The sequence below is a fragment of the Orycteropus afer genome, unplaced genomic scaffold, assembly GCF_000298275.1.
Source record: "Orycteropus afer afer isolate SDZICR_OR568_19922 unplaced genomic scaffold, OryAfe1.0 scaffold00034, whole genome shotgun sequence".
In the NCBI taxonomy this organism is placed as follows: domain Eukaryota; kingdom Metazoa; phylum Chordata; class Mammalia; order Tubulidentata; family Orycteropodidae; genus Orycteropus; species Orycteropus afer.
The window spans coordinates 8,801,025-8,823,255 of NW_006921621.1; the positions used below are offsets into that span (position 1 = coordinate 8,801,025).

At 39.2% G+C, this 22,231-nt stretch overlaps 1 protein-coding gene across 1 annotated transcript in view; it reads right to left on the reverse strand.

The window, feature by feature from the left end:
- Positions 1-2,324: 2,324 nt before the first annotated feature.
- The window catches only part of OPN5 (opsin 5), a 33,571-nt gene continuing 13,664 nt past the window's right edge, over positions 2,325-22,231 (reverse strand). The window contains exons 4-6 of the mRNA XM_007936162.2: positions 19,914-20,248; positions 5,208-5,449; positions 2,325-2,388 (exon numbers count right to left, since the gene is read on the reverse strand). Coding sequence (XP_007934353.2) covers positions 2,325-2,388; positions 5,208-5,449; positions 19,914-20,248 — 641 coding nt within the window. The remainder of the gene's footprint in view (positions 2,389-5,207; positions 5,450-19,913; positions 20,249-22,231) is intronic.

A 22,231-nucleotide genomic window follows, 5' to 3' on the forward strand; every position in this document is an offset into this window, starting at 1 on the left:
AAATGCAGTGCCAAGCCTTTCTTCTGAATATACCTCTGGGAGGACTCAAACCTCAAACCTTTCAATTATCAGCTAGCACATTAACTGTTTTTACCACCCAAAACAAAGCCACACCAGTTGCCACGGATTCAGTTCAGACTCATGGTGACTCCATATGTTGCAGAGTATAACTGCACTCCATAGTGTTTTCCAGGCTATGACCTTTCCCAAGCAGATTGTCAAGCTTTTCTTCTGATACACCTCGATGGGTTTTAACTGTTAACCTTTTGAATAGTAGTTGAGTACTTAAATATTTGTGCCACCCAATGACTCTAATAATAACAATATAAAAAACACAACTCATAGCAACCCCTCCATAGGTCTCTGAGGCAGTATCTCTACGGAGGTAGATTGCCCAGTCTTCCTTCTGAGGAGTGGCTGTGGGTTTGAATTGCCAACCTTCTCTAATAATAATAGCAATCACTAATATGTAGAGGGTTATAGGTACTCTGTCATAGGCACAATGCAAAGTGACTTATATAAGCATTATCTCTCTAGTCCTCACAATAAACTGTGAGCTAGCTATTCTTAATATTCCCATTTTACAAACTTGCCAAAGGATACAAATCCAGCAGTCCAACTCCACACTTCAACCATGTTTTCCCTCCACCTAGGATGCATGCTCTTTCACACCTCTGTAGTGCCTAAGGCATTTGACTGCTAACCAGAAGGCTGCCAATTCAAACTCACCAGCTACTCCTCACAAGGAAGATTAGGCAATCTACTTCCATAAAGATTTACTGTCTGGGAAACCCAAAAGGAGTTGCTATGAGTTGGAATCAACTCAGTGACAGTGAATTTGGTTTCATTTTATTATATTTTACACATTTGCCTACAAGACCCTTGTATCTCTGTCCAAATGACAGTTCTGTCTCTTTTCTACAGACTCATGGAAGCAATTCCAAGCCACAGGTTGAGTTGGTAGTTGGTCCCCCTTTTTCCTTACTCATAAAACATGTTTTGCACGCATAGGTCTTTAGCCCTTATCATACTGTTGATACCCATCAACCAATTCTTCATTTCACACTCCAACTCTTAAGAAAACAAAGTACAAAGACACTGAAGGGGCCTGTGCTGAGGGCTTGGAGGAGGGTCCAATTCCCTATAAGCCTTTAGTGGAAGGAATGGAGACATGACCCGTAGCACTGGAATGACCACCTACTTTGCATTTTCTCTTTCTTGCCAGATATTAGCAGAAAGGAAAATCAGAAGAGGTGAACAGAGCTTAAGTTCATAGCGAACAGGGAAGCAAAGAGGACCCATTCCTAGGTCTTTAATTAAGGGACCATGAGGAGAGATGGGCCTGTCCTCTCCTACAAAGAGAATTGCAATACAAAACACCCTCAAAAAAGACAATGCACGCATTAAGTTGAAGGCCTATTTAGACCTAGCATTTACCTAGCACCCCTTTCATTTGCTCTTAAAGGTCAGGGATCTGCCTTTGAAATCTTATCATCTTTTTTTCATACCTTCATCTCTTTCCTTGATTCTTACAAGGTATTTGTTAAAGAAAGAAAGAACAAAGAAAGGACAAACAAAGACAATAAGGAGCAAACAAGTGAAAGAAACAACACATATAAAATACTCTTTTCACTGAATTTGTTTGTTGGATGATTGCAATTAGTAATACTCTATTACACCCACTATATTAGTAAGTAGAACTTAATGAGAAAAACTCATGTAGGTAAAATTATCAGAAGGGTTCTTTTTCTCCTCAAGTTTGGAGAAAATTTGCTATTTAAGGAATTACAGCAAAACTGATTTCCCTAGAGGGGTACTTTAGGGAAACATTGCCATGAGAATGTGACTCTCAGCATAAGAAGAGAATGTCTACAAGAATCAGAAGCACCTACCAAAGAGCCAAGGTCCAACACACTGTCTTAATGATCACCCACCTAAAAGGATACCAGATATTGTCTCCCTAGTGCTACATTAAAAGGTAATGATTATGATGATGTGATAAAATGTAATTACACCTTAATAAATACAGCTTTACAACATTTTTCTTAATATCTCAGACTCAATACCATCTGGCATGACAATGGGTTTTAAAGTGCAAGACAAAGGAAAGAGAAACTTATACCTTCATGTAGTATCATATACCCTTGTTTGCACTATGCCACTGAAATTTCCTAGCAAACCCTGACTTGAAAAAAAAGAGGAATGGTGTACAAAATAGAAAAATATAATATAAAGAGAAAAATGTGGTCACAATCGAACTTAACAGCAGGGAAAAGGCAAAGAAGTGGATAAATGGGTCCATGAGTGATGCTGTGTGTCCATCTTCATAGCTCTTGATGGATTTCCAGCACAGCAGAAGACTTCCTGACTGTGGTTACAGTGTGCAGCCTAGAGTAGGGAAGAAAAAAACTCCAATGTTATATATATACCCACACACACATATACATATAAATACATACATACATATATCATGTCAAACTCATCTACCATAAAGTTTATGTGCACAAGACTTGAATTAGAAAGACATACAAATTAAAAAAGCAATTTAAAACATTCAAAGACAAGGAATCCCCCAAGCTTTCCTAATATGTACAGCACATTGAGAGATGGGCCTAGCCCTCTCACACAAAATTCATGGCATACTTACTTATCACTCAGGCACTCAGGTGGGCCTGTGACTCACCTACTGAGTGACTTCTTTGGAAAGACAACTATTACAAAATAAGGAGAGGTTTGATTACAATAGCAATGCCAGGGTTGGGAGCTTTACAGTCCTTTGTTCTTTCTCTTTACTAAAATACTAAGGATATAAAATGTCTCAGTCATACGTACTGTACACCCCCAATATCTTTTGGACACATATTTTCCAAGATTGGCCTAGCATTTGAAGTCGGCTTAACTTGTCACTGACCACATGCTTATCAGTCTCTGTGTATTGTTGCTGTTAGGTGCCATCCTACCCATAGTGTCCCAAGGGACAAAATAGAACTGGCCCATAAAATTTTCTAGGCTGTATGGGAGCAAATCACAGGTCTTTCTCCCATGGAGCCACTGGATGGGTTCTAATCATCAGCCTTTAGGTTAGCAGCCTGCTTTGGCACTACTGCCTGCTTTTTCCACCATAAAGCTCAAACTCTAGAAATAGGCCTTGCCTTCCTCCAGCAAAGCCGTTGCTGTATTTCTTATAAATGGCTAATGGGAACACGTGAACTGAGCTGTCTCTTGCCTGGCTGATTTTTCCACAGGTCTGTGGCCCTAAGTCACTTTCTTCCACATAAATTTCCTTCTCCCTATTGTTAAGTGTTGAATATTTATGTGCTGTTCACACTTGTGAGGAAATGTACAGAACACAGAGCTAGTCTGAGGCAAAATTATGAGGTAGGTAAAATTTGCCTTAAGCCATTCCTTTCAAATTCCAATCCCCTTCAGAGGAAAAGTGTCCTATTATTTTTCCCACAACTGCTCTATTAAACTTACTGTCACTGCTTGCATTCATTATAAAGCATTAACAGCTGATAAAGGTAATGTGTTAATCCTTCCAGAATAGAAACATTTAACATTTGAATGTAAATGTTCAATTCAAAAGAGAATGCATTAACTACCCACAATGAGTGCAAGCATGTGTGTGTGTGTGTGTGTGTGTGGGCACTAACAGTTGTCCCCAAGCCCTTTCACGTTACCATTTTAATTCTTACAACTTTAGCAGGAGATACTATCACCTAATCCCAACGCCAGGCTCTTGTAGGTAAGTAGTTTGCCCAAAGCTCTTGGAGGTATTGTAAACACTGGTCTTCTGCCACCAAGGTGTGTGTTCTTTGTACTGTACCACTTACCACTGTACCACAGCAACAGTGTGGCTTTTTGTAGTCTTTTTCATTTGATCCTGTACCTACATGGTGAAGAAACTAAAGTTCAAACGATTTGTCACTTGGTCAAGCACCATGAAAAATTAAGATAAAAAAACACGTCTTCCCATAAATGTTGTTGTAAGCTGCCATGGAATCAGCTCCCAACCTGAGGGGACCTCATGCCCAACATGGTCAGATCATTGGGATCCATAGAGCTTTCATTGGCTGATTTTTTTTTTTTTTTTTTAAATAGATTGACAGGCATGTCTTTGAAGTATGTCCCAGTCTGGAATCTCCAACAAAAACTGATCAGCAACCTAGCAACATGCAGGCCTTGATGACAGAGGAGTGGTGGTTATGCTTGAGGTGCATTACTAGTTCAACTTGTTTTCCACTGGCCCCTACTTTAACAAGGAAAGATGTGTTGAGAAAATAAATCTAGATCAAAAGTGTAAGAATTAAAGATCGAAGACCCTGGGATCTTCTCAACACCCTCACCTCAGACCATCAATTCAGGTGCCCATTCCATCTTTCTACCATTGAGACTGGGCCTAAGAGGACATAGGTCACCAATGATCCTCATCTCTTTATTCACCCCCAAGCCTTTCAGACTTTTTGCAAAAATGGTGCTGGATCCCTAAATTTACTTGTTTATCATATGGCAGAAACAGCACAGCTGAAAAAGCATGAATTTTGAAGCCCAATAGACCTGAATTTAAATCCCTGCTCTGCTACTTCATGGCTGTGTAAACATGGACAGCTTACTTAACCTCTCTGAGCCTAGTTTCCATATGCATCAAAGAGAAGGAATAATATAGGTTCTTGTGAAAATAAAAGACCATGGCACAAATTAAAAACCTCACCTTCCTTTGCCTGCCCAACTCCTTTAAAAACACAACTCATAATGACCCCTCCATAGGTCTCTGAGGCAGTATCCCTACGGAGTTAGATTGCCCAGTTTTTAATTTTAGCCAATGGTAGAAATGCCCCAGTCAAGAGAACTCTTTTGTTGTAAAAATCTACTTTTGGATCCTTGCCATATAGAACAGTGTCATTGAAGTTAAATGGAATTGGTGCCAGATGAGGAAGAGTAGAGCCACTGATCTATAAGTGTTCTCCAAATGAATGTAGATTGTTTTCTTAGTTGCACTCAGATCAAATTCTCCATCTATTTTCTCACTCTTGCCTGTGCCATCCAACCACTGATTCTGGATTTCAGGAATTTCAATGAACAGAAAATAAAGTCCTCCACGCACTACACCTGAATGATGAGTTCTAACTTTAATGTGAGTGGCTTGAATTCCATGGGTTGTTAAAACAAAGAGAATATCATTCATTTCCCAGCTTCTGAAATCTTACCTAAAGTCTTCCAAAGACTTCTTCTTGGTTGCTCTCAATCCACCCACATGGCAACAGGCAAATTTGTAATCGATGACCTGGTAAATGATCGGGTTGTACATCGCTGCTGATTTTGCAAGTAGGGCTGGCACTACAGAGAGCTGTATGGGGATGGAGTCTGGCCTTCCAAAAGCTGACCACACAGAGACCACTGCATAAGGAATCCAGGCAATCAGGAAGCCAGCACAAATCATCATTGCCACCTAATGAGAGAGGGTAACAGAGAAGAGAGTCAAAAAATTTGATGGAGGAAAAGAGCTTGAAATAACGTGGGGAAAGGTAGCCTAGTACACTCAAGAAAGTTTACCTATTTCCATTTATCTTGATCATAGAAATAATTTCACTGGTATTTAAGAAAAGTTAAGTCAGAATAAGTTGTTATAATCTTATATCTTATTTACCACATCCTAGCCTTTCTCCCTACTAGATTTTGAATATACCAAAGATGCTAAGTATAGTCCTATAAAAGCTCTCAGATTGCGCCGACAGTTAGCCAAGAATCACGCTTGAAAGACGGCAGTGCTCCTGAGCTTTTCAGACTTCTCAATACACATTTACTTAAAAACTAGACTGAGAATATGTTCATCTTAGTGAAATTTTACATCATCCATAGTTGTCCCAGGAAATTTAGAAATTCTGCCCTGTTTTGAAATTTTAATATGAATCTTCTTCAGAGATTTCTGTTGAATGTTATTTCTTTTGGCTAAAGTTTTCCTCAAGTTTGACACTCAGATAGTGGAAATTCACTTGGTATAAACCGGGCAGTGTTTCATTCTGTTGTACATAAGGTCACTATGAGTCATAGCAGACTCAACAGTACCTAATAATGACAGTAAAGTAAAATAGAATCTTTGAGTTTCAACAAAAAGTGACACACTTCTATAAACAAGACTTTTCTGGAAAATACTTCTCTCACAAAATTCTAATTATCTTAGAGGATTTTTAATTTTCAGACAAAAGAATAATTTGAGATATGACTTAAAACACTCACAATTATTCCTCACCACCTTCAACTCAGTCTCTTTAATAATGTACTAATTAAACCCCTGATGAGGGTACTGGTGGGTCAGTGGTAGCATTCTTGTCTTCCATGCAAGAGACCCAGGTTCAGCTCCTGGTCATTGCTCCTCAAGAGTAGCCACCGCTAGTCTATTAGTGGACGTTTGCTTGTTACTGTGATGATGAGCTGGTTTCAAAGAAGCTTCCAGACTATCATAGATGAGGAAGAAAGACTTGGCAATCTAGTTCTGAAAATTAGCCAATTAAAATTCTATGGGTCAGAAGAGTCTGATCCCACTATACATGGGGCTGCCATTCGTTGAAGGCCAACTTGACAGCAAATAACAATTAGTGCCCTGGAACAGGTACTCTCTACCTGATGCCTATAGATCATCTCACTTGAATCCACCAAACCCTTTTAGTAACTGCTTTGTGCTAGATACTATGAGAAGAGCTGTGGAGGATACCAATACACCCGAGTGCCTGAGCTGAAGATGCCCCCATTCTAGAGTGCAGCAAGTAAGTACAATACAAAGTTGAGTGTGATTTAAGTGCTATTTCACAAGAAGACAAAATTGTATCATATTAGTCAAATTAAGAGCATTTTCACAAAGGATATGGTATATAACCTTCACATTGGCAAATGAAAATAAAGAAATAGTATTCCAGGTAATGAGACAACACGAGCAAAGGCATAGAGACAGGAATGTGGGAGGTTTGTATGGGGACTAGTGAGCAATTCACTGGTGTATGAGAAAGTAGCAATGGGAGTTGAGGCTGGAAGGAAGCATAGTATACATGTACGCAGGGTTTTCTATAACAGATCACTGAGCATGTGCTTAATTTCATGCCTTTGAGGCATTAACATTTTTGAGAAGGATGAGGGCAGTGTTTAGGAAGATTAGCCTATAGAATGAAATGGAGCAAGCAGAAATAGGAGGAAGAAGAGCATTGTTCGTTTATTCAATCAAGTATTATTGAGCACCTCCTATGTATTTTGTGTAGAAGATAAAGCAATGAATAAAGCAAACACAATCCCTGCCCACATAGAACTTCCACATTTTTAATAGGTTTATTTGGGATCAAGAAATAATGAGGGGTCATAATTAGGGTAATGGCACTGGAATATGAATCCAACCTTTGGTTTTTATTTTATCCTTGAACTACTTCCAGTCCTAGTCAAGAGACAGTGCTTTGACTTCAAAGTATCCTTACATTGTTATTTATTAGAATATTCTATACGCAAATTAGTCCCCATGTTGTGGACTTCTGTTTTTGTTAGTTTGTTTTGCTTTCATTTTCCCAGTATACCTTCTACCTTAACATTCCCAACATCCTTTCTACCCCCTAAGTTGTTTATATGAAGTTGCCATCATAGGCATCACGTGATCCAAGTCTAACCAGTCAAAGGATTATAAGCTTCTGACTATAACAATGGGAACAAGGATTGGTACATAATCAGGCATAATCAGGCCTCTCCTTTGCGATTTTATAAGGGAGTTCTAGGCAAAGTGGCGCTCCCTTTCATCTTTGAGTTCCCTGCAAACCTGCAAGATATAAGGATGGAACAATCGGAGGTCAGGCCCTGCTTCCTCTTTCCCCAAACCACTTATTTAACAAATAACAGTTCTCAACATTAAGGTAATGACAAGCTAGCATAGAGGATCAATGATGCACAAGGCACAAAATGTTTTACTAGGAATAGTTAAAGTAACGATATTTGTGAATCTTTTGTTTTAGAAATTCAACTGAATATAAGTTTTCTTAGAACAAAGTCATTTGTGTATATGTGATGTCAACATTCTTTAGTGGGAGCAGAGCCACTGAATGCAGGGAACAGTCTTCATTACTCAGTCTACCTAACCTGTGGAATTACTTGTCTGTACAGTGTGCCTGCACAATGAATCACACATTTCCAAGGCTGTGTCATGGAAGCTTAGAAAATCTTCCCTTAAGATACTATAAGCCCATCCAATGAGTGGAAGTTTCATCTCTAAAAATTACTGTAGCAGGGGGAAAAAAAAAAAAAAAAGCCTCAATAATATTCAGTTGCTCCATTTTGCAAACAGAGAAACTAAATCCCAAAGAGAGATGCATCAACTGAGCCCAGATGTCCTGAATGTACTATACTCCTGCTTAATGGTCTTGAGCCAAAATTCTTACCTGTGCTTAATAGTTATATATGAATCTTAACGGAGTCCTTGGGTGATACAGACAGCTAATCATGCTGAGCTACTAACTGAAAGGTTGGCTGTTCAAGTCTACCCAGTAGCACCTCAGAACAAAGGCCTGATGATCTACTTCTGAAAACTCAGCCATTGAAAACTCCATGGAGCACTGTTCTCTTCTGACATATATGGGTTGCCATGAGTCATATTTGACTTAACAGCAAATTATTTGGGTTTTTTTTTTTTTTTATGTGCCCATGCAACAGTCCCACTGGCCTTGCTTTTCCATCTTTCTGCAGAAATTTACCCAAGAGAAATGGTTTGTTGTTGTTTTTGTTGTTTGGTTTGTGTGACTTATGTTTGTAAATGGAATAGATGCCTCAAGTGAGAAACTTTTTTTCCTGAATCTCAGAATAAACAATAACTACATAAATAAAGCTTGCTTTAACAGATGTCTAAGGTCCTAACAGAGCTCCATTTTCCTCTTTGGTGAGTCATATGATGATTTCACAGTATCTCAAAAGCTGTTTTCTGTGTTGCTGCCAGTCACTGACATAAAATAAGTCAGCACTTGGTCCACAATATTTTCAACATTTCACATATTTTCTACTTTTACAGGAACATGCAATGAAGAACAGGAAGGACTTGAAACATTTGTCTTGTGCTATGCTTCTAAAAGGACATAGGAGGATTAAATATACTATGGTTTTTAAGCAAGGGAGCTCTGGTAGCATAGTGCCTAAGGCACTTGACTGCTAACCAGAAGGCTGGTGGTTCAAGGAAGATGAGGCAATCTAATTCCGTAGTGATACTGCCTCGGAAACCCAAGGAGGGTCACTATGAATCGGGTCCGACTCAACAGCACATAACAACAACATCAACAACATGGTTTTTAAATACAGAACAAATGAATCATTGTGGTTTTTCTGGGAAGAGAATAAAGGTAAATTCTTCAAATTGAATGACTATTAATCGAGTTTTAAGCAGAACAGGAATACAAGACTAGATCTAAAATATACTGCAAAATGTTATTTATGGTTCTGAAGTGAATACAAAGTTAATGTGAGGCACATTCTTTTCCCATAACCTTCTCATTTTAAAATATATTCCACAAGTATTAAATATTAAAACAATTTTAAAATATACTCAACAAAAGTTTTCAAGACTTGCATTTAGACTCAGTTTTTCCAGCACTTTCTACTCAACTTGGAACCTGGTTAATGTTTCTCACTTCGAAGTGCGTCCTCATTTCTGTTTTTCAAAATTCTTTCCCAGATACCTGTAGTCAACTTCTAACACAAGCACTTATGCTCACCATAAGTTTTTCTTGGTTGTTTGTTACTTAACTGATTTACTTTTTTATCACTGCCTTTTGGTTCACTAGAAAAGCAGTAAAACATTAGATTCCTAAATTTGACCACTTTTGTGGAGGTAATTCACAGAATACATGCTCAGCCTATGGAAGAATCAGACATTTGCAACCCAAACCCCCCAAAAAGAACATAACAAACATATCCATTGCCATGGAGTCAATTCTGCCTAATAGTGACCCGATGGGACAGAGTAGAACTGGATCATATACAGTTTCTAAGGCTATAATCTTTATGGAATCAAGTTGTCCTATCTTTCTTTCATGGAGCAGCTGGTAGGTTCAAACCTCTAACTTTCCAGGTAGCAACCAATGATTTAACCACTATGCCACTGGGACTTCTTACCTGCAACCCAGTTCATTTTAATTATATCTTGCTACTGAGGACCTAGGAGTGTTGATAATTGTTCAAGTTGGCATTAATGTAAGTGTCTTATAACCAATGTTGCCCATAATTGATCATTTTAAGGGGATTAACCAGTTAAAGTGATAATAGAATAATTGGGTTGAAAGTAAACCTCCGAATTATACACAGCTCTGTCTTTAAGTTCAATACCTGTGAACCATTCCAGTAGATAAGATTTCCAAGGAGGAGGTCCTATCCTCTTTCACTGTGGTGATAATGTGGAGGAATGGGAAAAAAATAATTTACATGAGACAGTCTGGGTTTCACAGTCCATACATGGTCACCTCCACTGCCCAGTGTGAGTGGAGCAGAATACCTGATTCTCTAAGAATCATCATTTCTGGAGGAGGTGCCCAGTTCCCCAGCCAGGCTCCTGTGCCCAGATATGATTAAGAGTTCAAGCTGCCTTAATACTGAAATAGATGAGAACATGAAATTGATGTGGAATTGAAGGCTTAGAAAGAAGGCCAAAGAGGTAGAATAAATTATCTACCAATAACAATATTGATTCACAATATAGAACCAGTTAGACCACTGATACCAAAGATATTTCAGTGGCTGGAATGAAATAAGGTCACAAAAGGAGAAATCGTCACATCTGTGCATTGATAGGACTGAAAGGAGAGGCTCTTGCCTGCCTCAGGAAAGGGTAAAATTGACAGAAGCACAGCAAATAAGATGTAGCTTTTGTATCTTGGGTTTAGCCAGCAAGTGTTTGGCTTTTCTCCTAACCAGTGGGAAGCTGATAAATAAACATGGTAATAGAGCAGTCTCATAGTGACTTCAAATTACAGAGTAGCCCCATAGAATTTTCTAGACTATATCTTTATGAGAGCAGATCACCAGGTCTTTCTCCTCTGGAGCCACTGGGTGAGTTGGGCCACCAGTGCCCCACCACGAGTGAAAAATTGACTTGATGGCACCTAACAACAATAACACTTAGAGCAATAAATGCTAGTTGTAAGACTATTACCCTCTACATGTGGGGCAGCCTGGAGTGAACTACTAATGATAGGGTAGGAAAGTGGGGACTTGACAATTGTAACCTATCTTCTTTGGCCCTCAATTGCCTAGGGAATCTACTAAAGATTTACCACCTCAGAAACCCAAAGGGGGTGGCTCTAAGTCAGAATCAACTCAATAACAGTGAGTTTCTGCTTCATAAAATAAAATAAAGGTGGTGGTACTCAGCTCTCACACCACTTTTAAGGAGCTAAGTGATTTAACATCTCTATAGGAGCTCTGATGGCATAGTGCTTAAGGCATTTGACTGCTAACCAAAAGTCTGGCAGTTCAAACCCACCCTCTACTCCTCAGAAGGAAGGTTGGGCAATCTACTTCTGTAGTGATACTGCCTCAGAGACCCAAGGAGGGGTCTCTATGAGTCGGGTCTGACTCGATGGCACATAACAACAACAATAACAATGCATGTCTACTTTGAGTTTCTTCCTTCCTTCTTTTACTCACAAGGAACTTTGGCAATGTAGTGGTTAAAGCATTCAGCGGCTAACCAGAAGGTCAGTGGTTCAAACCCACCAGCTGCTCCATGGAAGAAAGTTGAGGCAGGCTGCTTCCATAAAGATTTACTCCTTGGAAACTCTGAGGGGCAGTTCTACCATACCCTAAAAGGGTTGCTATGAATAGGAATGGGACTCAATGGCAGTGTATTCTATTTTACTCACAGAATGACAACTAAGCAAACCATCCCAGACCCACCTCCAGACACTTACAAAGAAAAAATTTTGAGATCTTTGGTGTGCTTGCCATATGTTAGCTTTGGTTGTAATCCAAGGAGAAAATATGAATTGATACTTAAAAAGATAAACAAATTCTGTACTTCCTAGTTGCACTTTTCTCAAATCTTAAAATAACATTATTCTATTCAATCAAAAGCTGCGATTGAAAAGACAGATGCAAATTAGGTCACATCACTCTGTGCATCTGTGTTTTTGAGCTTTGGTCTAAAATTGAGCACAATATTTCCCAACTAAGCAGTGGCTGACTTAAAGAACTAAAGATAAGTTATAAGTATCAGGTTCAACGAAGCAGAGGAGACTTCACTGTTCATTATAGATTGTCAAAGGCCACTGCAGTAGGAATATTGCAGCTAGAAGAAAAAGGAATACTCAGATACAGGGATCAGATGGTTTTGGTAATTACAGATATTGCTATAGATCTTGAAAATACCAAATCAATCTAGCCATTTTAATGGAACCTCAAAATTTCAGTAAATAATGTAGAGATCATTTAATACAGATGAGAAAATTAAGGCCCGGAGACGTTAAATGGACTTCCTAAAGTGAATCAGTTGGTATTTTAGTAGCAAGCAATAGACAATGACTTTGGCTGAGTGAGACAGAAAAGTAGTTTATTTAAAGGATAGTGGTTAGTACAGAGCATCACTGGAAATGCTGGACAATGAAAATTGAGGCCAAGTAGACAGAAATTATGACCAAAGCTATGAAGGTAAGCTGGTTCCGGTGTTCAGGTGCTGAAGAGACTGCTGCTACAGCCATGGCCTTAATATCTGTGTCACTAGTTCCTGAGTCAGGCTGATGTGGGAACATCTGAAGTTGGAAGCATTGGGCCCAGCTCTGTGCTCTAGCTACAAAGGATTCCTGGAATATTGATACCTGATGTTTTCAGTAGTTTTTATAATAAGGGGTGATATTTGCTTCCCTACCCACTCCCCAGCATAATCCAAAATATTGGAAATTCCTCAGATATGGAAAGAGGTTCAACTACTGGGTTAGCAGCCAAGTTAGGTTTGATGCTAATTTTCAATTCTTTCCATTATTTTGTTGCTCTGAATTTATCCTTCTCTCTTTCAACAAATGTGAAGTAAACACTTACCATGTCTGAGGCATTGTGTTAAGTCCTGGGGATACAATGCGAACAAAAAGACCTGGTAGTTAATTCCACTGCCTTATTGGCCAGAAAGACAGACAGACATTGAACAAACAATCACAGAAAAATACTTACGTAACTGTAAATTAAGTATAAATTATGCCAAGTTCTATGAAAATGTTAAGGCTACATTGTAATAGGAGGGCCTGAATTAGAATTGGGGAATGCTTCTCTGGGGAAGTGACATTTAAGGTAAAAACAACTAAAGAATACCACAGAGAAGTCATTAATTAATAAATTTAAAAAAAAAGCTATACAATTCATCTTTCCCAGAAACAGCCCTTAAAGTCCATATAAGGCCCTCTCAACCTGAACCCTCAATGATAAATAGCATTCAATGAGTAATAAAGAAAGAATCATTTTAGGAAAACAAAACTTTATGCTTAAAGAGTTTTAAAGGGCTTTACAATCAATGTGAAAGAACAAAGCAAAACAAAATTCCCCATCAGGTTTTAAAAGAATGGAGGTACTAATGTTCTGTGAAAAGCGGAACCACAATGGCCAGGAATTAATGCATCCATTTAAATAATTAGATTAACTTAGTTTCTTCAAATAAGCATTCATTCCAGCAATCTCGATTAAGCATCTAGCAAGCAGCAGTCTGTAGTCCAAATAGTCAACAGGACGCATCGTACTTGCCCTCACCTAGCTTAAAAGCCAGTCGACTCTGACTCGTTGTGACCCTATGTGTTTCTATAAGGTTTGCAATGACTATTTTTCAGAAGTAGATCCCCAGTCTTTTATTCTGAGGTGTCACTGGGGGGAGTCTAACTTCCAACCTTTTGGATAGCAGCTGAGTGTGTTAATCGTTTGTACTACCCAGGGAAACCTCATCCGGTTTACTGTCTTGGAAAAACAAGCAAAAATGCAGGGCTCAGTAAAGTATAACAAGTGCTACCAAAGGTACTAAAGGTAATGAGCCAAGTGTTCTGATGGTCCATAGCAGGGAACTTAAACAAGGCAGGGGGATCTGGAAGGATCTCTAGTGGAAATAAGTTTATGCTAATGAAAACCACTAAGATGCTCTAGTGGTATAGTGGGTAAGGCATTTGGCTGCTAACCAGAAGCTCAACTCTTTGAATCCACCAGCTGCTCTGTGGAAGGAAGATGAGGCAATTTATTTCCATAAATATCTACAGCCTTGAAAACCCAGTAGGGGTTGCTATGAGTCAGAATTGACTCAATGGCAGTGGGTTCAGGTTTTTTTTTTTTTTTTTTAAGGGAATCTACTACCACCTGTATGTCACTTGTCATATTGTGGTGGATTTCCTGTTACTGTGATACTGGAAGCTATGCCACTGGTATTTCAAATATAAGCAGAGTCATCTAGCGCAGGCAGGTTTCAGGGAGAGCTTTCTAAGACTGACTAAGAAGAAAAGTCTGGTGATCTACTTCTGAAAATTAGCCAGTGAAAGGCTTATGGATCACAATAGAACACTGTCTAACTCATTTGTTTTGGACTCATGATCAGGAAAGACCAATTGCTGGAGGAGAGCACCATGTTTGGTAAAGTAGAGAGAGCGCCTCCATAAGAAAGACTGACAGTAGCTGCAACAATGGATTCCAATATGCCAGCAATTTTGAGGATGACGCAGGCCTGGGCAATGTTTTATTCTGTTGTAAATAAGTTTGCCATGAGTTGGAGTCATCTTAATGCCAACTAAAAACAAAAATGGAAATTAAGAGAAATTCAGGTATTCACAGGATCTGGATAATAACTGTAGACTCAATACATTATATGTGATCAGTGTGTGTTGAGTGAATATTAAATTTTAACATGTACAGCATAATAATAGTTAGAAATTAACCTATGCTTTTCATATTCCCTACCTTCCCCACAATTTCCCTCATTAAAGGGGCAGCAAGACTGCTCCGTGTGAAGATTGTGTGAAGATTTTTAGTGTATAAATGCAACAACAACAACAAAAATGTAAAACATTCATTTCTCAACCCCTGAATTTCAACATTGATTTGAAACTTGTGGAAGAGACTAGAGTTGAGAGAAAAGTGTTTTAAGGTTAAAAGAAATTAATTTGAGTGTTCACAGCAAAAGGCCTCAGGGATTGGGACATTCAACTTAATACGTGACAAATTTAGAGGGATCCTCGTGGATATGAGAGTTTATTTGCCCACCCCAGAATGAGTGGGTAAAGGGTCTACACCCTAAGGTATGGAAGGATATCAGAGGAGCTGTTAATTGACCTTGGGAAGGGGTCCTGAGGCTACCTCAGTGAGCGGAGCACCCAGGTCAGGGCTGGGGTAGGGAAGCACTGGAACCCTCAACAAGTTTAGGCATATGAGAGCAGAAAATGGGAGTCTCACTTCCCAAGGTCATGGCTGGGGCTGCAATATCCACATTGTGGGTTGCAGCACAAGGGTATAGAGGTAGCTTCAGTGTGCTGATGAGAGTAAAGAAGCCTTATAAGTGCAATAAGGATGTCACAAAGTGACTATAAGGACTGATGACTAAGAGATGAAACCAAAACAAAAAAACCCAAACCAGTTGTGTGGAGTTGACTCTGACTCACAGAGACCCCATGCATGCCAGAGCAGAACTATGCTCTGTAGCATTTTCAAGGCTGTGACCTTTCAGAAGTAAATCATCAAGCCTTTCTTCCAAGGCACCTCTGGGTGGATTCAAACTGCCAATCTTTAGGTTAGTAGCTGAACACTTAATCATTTGCATCACCCAGGTACTCTATAGTAAAAGAAGAGAGAATCATAAATATCTCAGCAAATGACAAGATCAATAAATGGAGACAACCAGAACAGAAAACTCTACTTAGGCATCAAGGAATTTTTCAGATTTCTCTGGAAGGTATATGCAGCCCTGATAAAAAGAGGAAAACCTATGGTTTGATTGCATTTATCCTAATTTTTCTAATATTGCTTGTGTCATTGGCCAAACACAGGCATAAAAATAAAATTATGTTGAGTCATAGAAACATAGTCATGTGCCACATAATGTCCATTTGGACAATGACTGCATATACTTTCCTTGTTCCATAATGTTATAATAGAGTTCAGAAATCCCAACTGAAGAACAGGATGTAGCAAATGCAAGAGCTTCCCACATGAAACACGTATATCTCATGTCTCTTGTATACAAAGCGATTGCACTGATAGAGGTATAGTGGTAAAGTACATAAATAACGTATAATTTGTACGTATTGATAGTCATGATAAATATCTATGTTACCAGCTTATGTATGTACTAAACTATACTTTCTATCTAAAAGTTTACCATATAAACAGTATATGCTTCAACTCTTAGCCAGTAGCATCCAATCTTGTGTATCATGCATCTCTTGAATATTGTACTGTTATCTCTCTGTTTAATTTTCTTTAGAAAATATTACCATGAAGTGCATCTTGGCGCTCAAATGCAGCAAAACCAGTGCAGCAGCAGGAGGTAAAAGAGAAGTATCAATTTGAAAGTGAAACAAAAGCTTATTAAACAGCATGAAGGTCTGGACAATAACCCAGCTAGGAGTAAGTAGAGTACACACACACACATGCATACACAAAAAAAGAAATAACTTTGATCCTGGAATCCAAAAGATAGCCTCTAAGAAATAAGCTTTTAAATAGGCTGCTCTGAAGATCAGAAGCACTAAAGTGAATGAGAAAATTACCAAGCCTGAGAAGTAGTTGCATGGAGGGAAATGACTTCCAGAAGACTATGAGAAGACCAGAGTGAGGTTGTTTCTACTTGTTTTTCATCAGCATAGAACATTGTGGTGAAATTAAATAGCATTTGAAAATAGTTTAAAATTAGTAAAGAAAGTGGTACAAAGAAAGTTGTGTTTGATTTTTAATGTGGATTGAATTTTGACTTAAATCTTTGTGCAAAAGTTAATAAATAGAAACATTTTACAATTATGAGTTATTTTAATATAAGATTTGTGTAAAAAAAAAAAAAACCTCACTGCCGTTGAGTCAGATCCTACTTACAGTGACCTCTCCTTGGGTTTCTGAGGCACTATCACTATGGAAGTAGATTACCCAACAATCTTCCTTTCGAGAAGATTTATGTATACTAATGAAATATACTAAATAACATGTAATATTACTTAGACTATGTTGGAAAAAAATATAACTATACATATTAAACAAAAGGATACATGTATAATCCTATACCTTCATTCAACAGTTCTTTGGCAAATCTGGGTGAGATGGCCTGACTATTTGTTCCACACAGACAGAATCAAGTGGAATGATAATAATAAACCAAATTAATGGTTGAAACCCACCAGCCCCTCCTTGGAAGGAAGATTGGACAATCTGCTTTCATAGTGATACTACCTCGGAAACCCAAAGAGGGGTCACTATGAGTTGGATCCGACTCAATGGCAGTGAGTTTGGCTTTTTGGTTGGTAAGGAAGAATAACCAGCTTCAGAAACACTGGATAAAAAAGATGTCCACCCTCAAGACCTCACAAGGAACAAGATCCTAGGATATTCTAAAGTTCTATCAATGAGCAGGTGAACCAGAGCAACTCAGCTACAGGAAAGAGGATGATGAATAACAGACTCAGAGAAACTGAAGAAGGACCTCAAGGAAAAGAGGGCCCAGACTCATGTAGCAAGACCAGGGATATATCCCAAAGCCCATAACAGCAGAAGAGAGAGAAGGGAGCTCAAGTGGAATTCCAGCAGTTTAAGGTCATGATGTGTCAAATCGCAGGCTGCACGGTAAACTGACATCCACATACCAATGTGATGGACGTCCTATTGTTTCTCTGGGTATACCTCCAAAAACTATTGAAAGGCAATTTCTAAAAATCATTTATGCATTCCCTCAATGTCTAGCACTGTAACTGGTACAATTTGGATTAAATGCAATCAGATTTAATTTAAATTAAATTTATTTTTGAACATCACATATAAGGACTAAAGGGAGAGGTGGAAATGAATTCTTGATACTGTGTTTTGCGGAAATATTTTCCTACTTTCTAGTCAATTATAAGATAGAATTAAAGTGATTTCTGATTCTGCATTTTTGTCTAAGTAGAACTCTTCTATCATTAGGTTATCAGTACAGATTTAGAGTTACAGAAACTTCCTTCAAGGAGGTCTGGTGGCGCAGTAGTAAAGCACTTGTCTGCTAACCAAAATTTTGGTGGTTAGACCCCACCCAGAAGCTACATGGGAGAAAGACCTGGTGATTTTCTGTAAAGATTAGAGCCTAGAAAACCCTATAAGGAAGTTCTACTCTGTCACATGGGTTCACTATGACTTGATCAATTGGATGGCATCTGACAAAAACAACAAACTTCCTCAAAGCTTCCTTTTACTCAACATGTCAGGGTTTAAGGAGCAAAGGTCAACTGGAACCATCAAGAATCCCTAGCTCAAATATGGAAATAAGACGGAAAGTAGGGTTTGCTAATATTTAATGAGTCCTTAGGTGGTACAAAGGGAGCTGGTAGCGTAGGGCCTAAGGCACTTAACTGCTAACCAGAAGGCTGGCAGTTCAAACCCACCAGCCACTCCTCGGAAGGAAGATGGGGCAATCTACTTCTGCAGTGATAAATGCATCGGAAACCCAAGGAGGGGTCGCTATGAGTCGGGGCCTACTCAATGGCACGTAACAACAACAACACAGGTGGTACAAATGGTCAATGCACTCAATTGCTAAACAAAAGTTTGGAAGTTTGAATCCACCCAAAGCCTCTTTAGAAGAAAGGCCTGGTGATCCTACTTGAGAAAAATTGAAAACTCTATGGAGTACAATTCTACTCTGACACACATGGATCACTATGAGTCAGAAACTATTTCACAGCAACTGGTGTTAATATTTTATACTCAGTTTGAAGGTATTTGCTGTATGTCATTTATGTTGAAAGTATGTGCTGATTTTTTTTTTTTTTTTTCATTATAAGAGGGATACATCAAGAACCTGTGGAGACCAGTACCTTGGACTTTACCAGGAATTCCTAAAGGGTTTAGAAGGGAAGGAGAAACTATGGTTTCTGAACACCTACTATGTACCAGTTGATGTTTTATTAACATATTTTATTTCACTGAATCCCCATCACAACTTCACAAAATAAGTGTTACTATTATTGTTACATAAGAAAAGAAATAGACATTCAAAAAAGTTAAGTATCTACCTTAGGTCACAAATCTGGCAAGTGTCATTATGGGCTAATCTGTTTTAAAATTGTGTGCTCCTTTCCTTATACCACAATATCTAAAGAGTTGCTGACTTTGAAACTAGCTTTTGCCAAGGGATCTAATTCTGCAGAAACTGCTCACGTTAAGACAAGCCTCCCATGGAAAAGCATAGAAGTAGCAGACTCTCCCTAAGGAGACCCACCAAAGTCCATGCAAAAGAGTGAAGACTGTGAGCCATTTGAGTCATAAAAATTATTATTATTATTACTAAAATAATAAAGAACCAATAAAACTCTATTCAGTAGAAAGATTAGCCCCCCAGAATAAGCCCCCAATGGATTCATTATGGCATAGTGCCTAAGGCATTTGACTGCTAACCAGAAGGCTGGTGGTTCAAACCCACCAGCTACTCCTTGGAAGTAAGGTTGGGCAATCTATTTCTGTGGTGATTCCACCTCAGAAAGCCAAGGAGGGGTTGCTCTGAGTCATATTCAACTCTACGGCAGTGAGTATATATTTGCTGGATATTAGAAGTGTGTGTATGTGAGAGAGAGACATAAAGAGAGAGAGGTATAAAGGCTTAAACAATATAGTTCAGAGAGTCTAAGGTCTCCCAAACTCCAACTGTCCCTATCCTCTTTGCCCTATGAAGTTTTAATTGATCAGAAAACAGCTCTGTAAATTATGACTACAGTTACCTTGGTGAGTTTCATTTCCAGCATGTGGCTGCTATGAATCCGACTGTCAAAATGAGCTATTTCTTTGGAGGAGGACTTAACCTTGGCAATGATCTTCACGTAGGAAAACACGATCACAGCCGTTGGGAGCAAGAGGCAGAAGAAGAGGATGTTCAGGATGAAAACCTGGCCCCCTACAGAGGCCTGGGCCAGCCACCAGTCCAGAGTGCACGATGTTCCGAAGGGCTCAGGAGCGTAGTCCCCCAGACCTACCAAGGGCATGGTGGTCCAGAAGGAAGCATAGGCCCAGATGACAGCCAGGCAGATGTAGGCGTGCTTTCTTTTCAGCCAAACCCCTGGAGGTGGAAGAAAACCATTACCAGGATGCAATCTGCCCTACACTCAAATGCCTCCCTCTCACTATGTAAAATTCCACCTCCAAAGATTTATTCCTTTGGATTCTGGGAGGAGTGGGTGGATAACTGGAGCCTAAGGGAGAGTGGAATGAAGGAGGAGAAGTTCCAGAGCTTGGGCCTGTTTCCAGGAGAATAAAATTTGAAGAGATTTCACAGGGAAGCTTTTCTCTAGGCATCTGGAGCCTTGTGAGAGGGCACTGACAAAAGCTGGGGAAGGGGACAGTATAAAGGTGAGAGAATGCTGAAGACAACTTTGGGAAAGCATCTGGAATGACCTTGGAGATCCTATCCAATTTTTGAGGTTAACTGGTAGAATATGAAGACCAAAAAAAAGCACGTGTTAGTAAGTCATCCAGGGTAGAATTCTTTGTGGGAGGAAAGAAATGATACGACATTCCTTGTGTTTTTAAAATACCCTTCTTGCCAAAAGTTTGGATGTCTCTAATCTCATTTGTCTTCCTAAGAACTTCCCAAGTGGGGGTTGGTGGGTCTTAACTGTGACAGTATATTGTGATGTTAAGGTGTTTGACTCTGCATGGGTATTTGTGGAGATTTTGTACCTTCAAATATTATTAAAACAACAGTCACACTCACATAGCCATAGTGGGGAAAGGCGGAGAATCTAAGTATCATGTTCTGTAAAAATAATTTTGTGAAAATTTCTCTCTGGCTCTTCAGAAAGGGGAAAAAAAAAAAAAAAAGAGCTCAGTTTTTCATCCTAGTTGTTAACCAAAAGAGAATTTGAAATGAGCTCTGTTTTTTGGCTCTAGCTTCCTTTAATAAAAAGATCATTCCAATAGGAAGAGTGTGGTCATCCAGGAACAGCAGAAAGCAGGAGTGATCATTTGCCAAAACTCAACCCCCAAAGACAGGTTGGCTTGATGAGCTGCTGCAGCCTACACAGGAAATTCCCTCCACACCTCATTTATCACCTCCCACAAAGAGGCAGGGGGAGTGACCCCCTCCTGATTGCCTTGCCTTTGTGTTGTTGTTATTCCAATTCATGGTGATCCCATGTGTTGCACAATAGAACTGCTCCATAGAGTTTTCAGTGGCTGTGACCTTTCAGAAGCAGATTGCCATGCCTGTCTTCCAGGCTCCTCTGAGTGACTTTGAACTGCCAACCTCCCAACTAGTAGTCAAAGGCTGAACCATCTATGTCTCTTAGCTGCCTTCTTGGCTTTGTAGAAATATCCAATATATACGACATATATCAAAATACATTAGACAAAAGCTCACTGATTTATTCAACAAAGACTCAGGATCTGCCTGTTTAATGTAGTGTGAAGTTTGGGAAGTCAGTAAAGACTAATTCTTCTAAGTTCTAGGATTTGACCTTGTTCATGAAATCTTCCTACACATCCATGTTCTTAGCAGTAAAATGGAGAAAACAAGAATATATCGCTTACAGATTTTGATGTGGTTTAAATGAGATCATGTAAGGGCAGAGGCGTATCTAAGGTGTGGCAGGTATGGCGTGTGCTCTAGGCACCACTTGAAGGGAGGTGCCACTGAGCAGTTTCTGTTAACCGTCTCAGTTGCCATCACAAGCTGTGAGAGATCATTCAGCAAGTTAAAATTAATACTCTTGTATTTAAGAGCTTCCATGGGTCAAGGCAGACTGCGTGATCTTGCTCTGCTGAGTGTAGAAAGAGGAGAAACTGAAAAAAAAAGTGACTTTGAGCACATCATAGACCAATTTTTATCAGTGAAAACAGGGAAGGTGCAGTTGTAATTTTCATGTAGTGCCACAATGTGTTAGATAAAAGATCAACAACCTTAACTTGTATTTTAAGAAAATATTATGGTATGGTTGTGTTGTTGTTGTTGTTATGTGCCATCGAGTTGGCCCCAACTCATAGCGATCCCTCCTTGGGTTTCTGAGGTGGTATCACTACAGAAGTAGATTGCCCAACCTTCCTT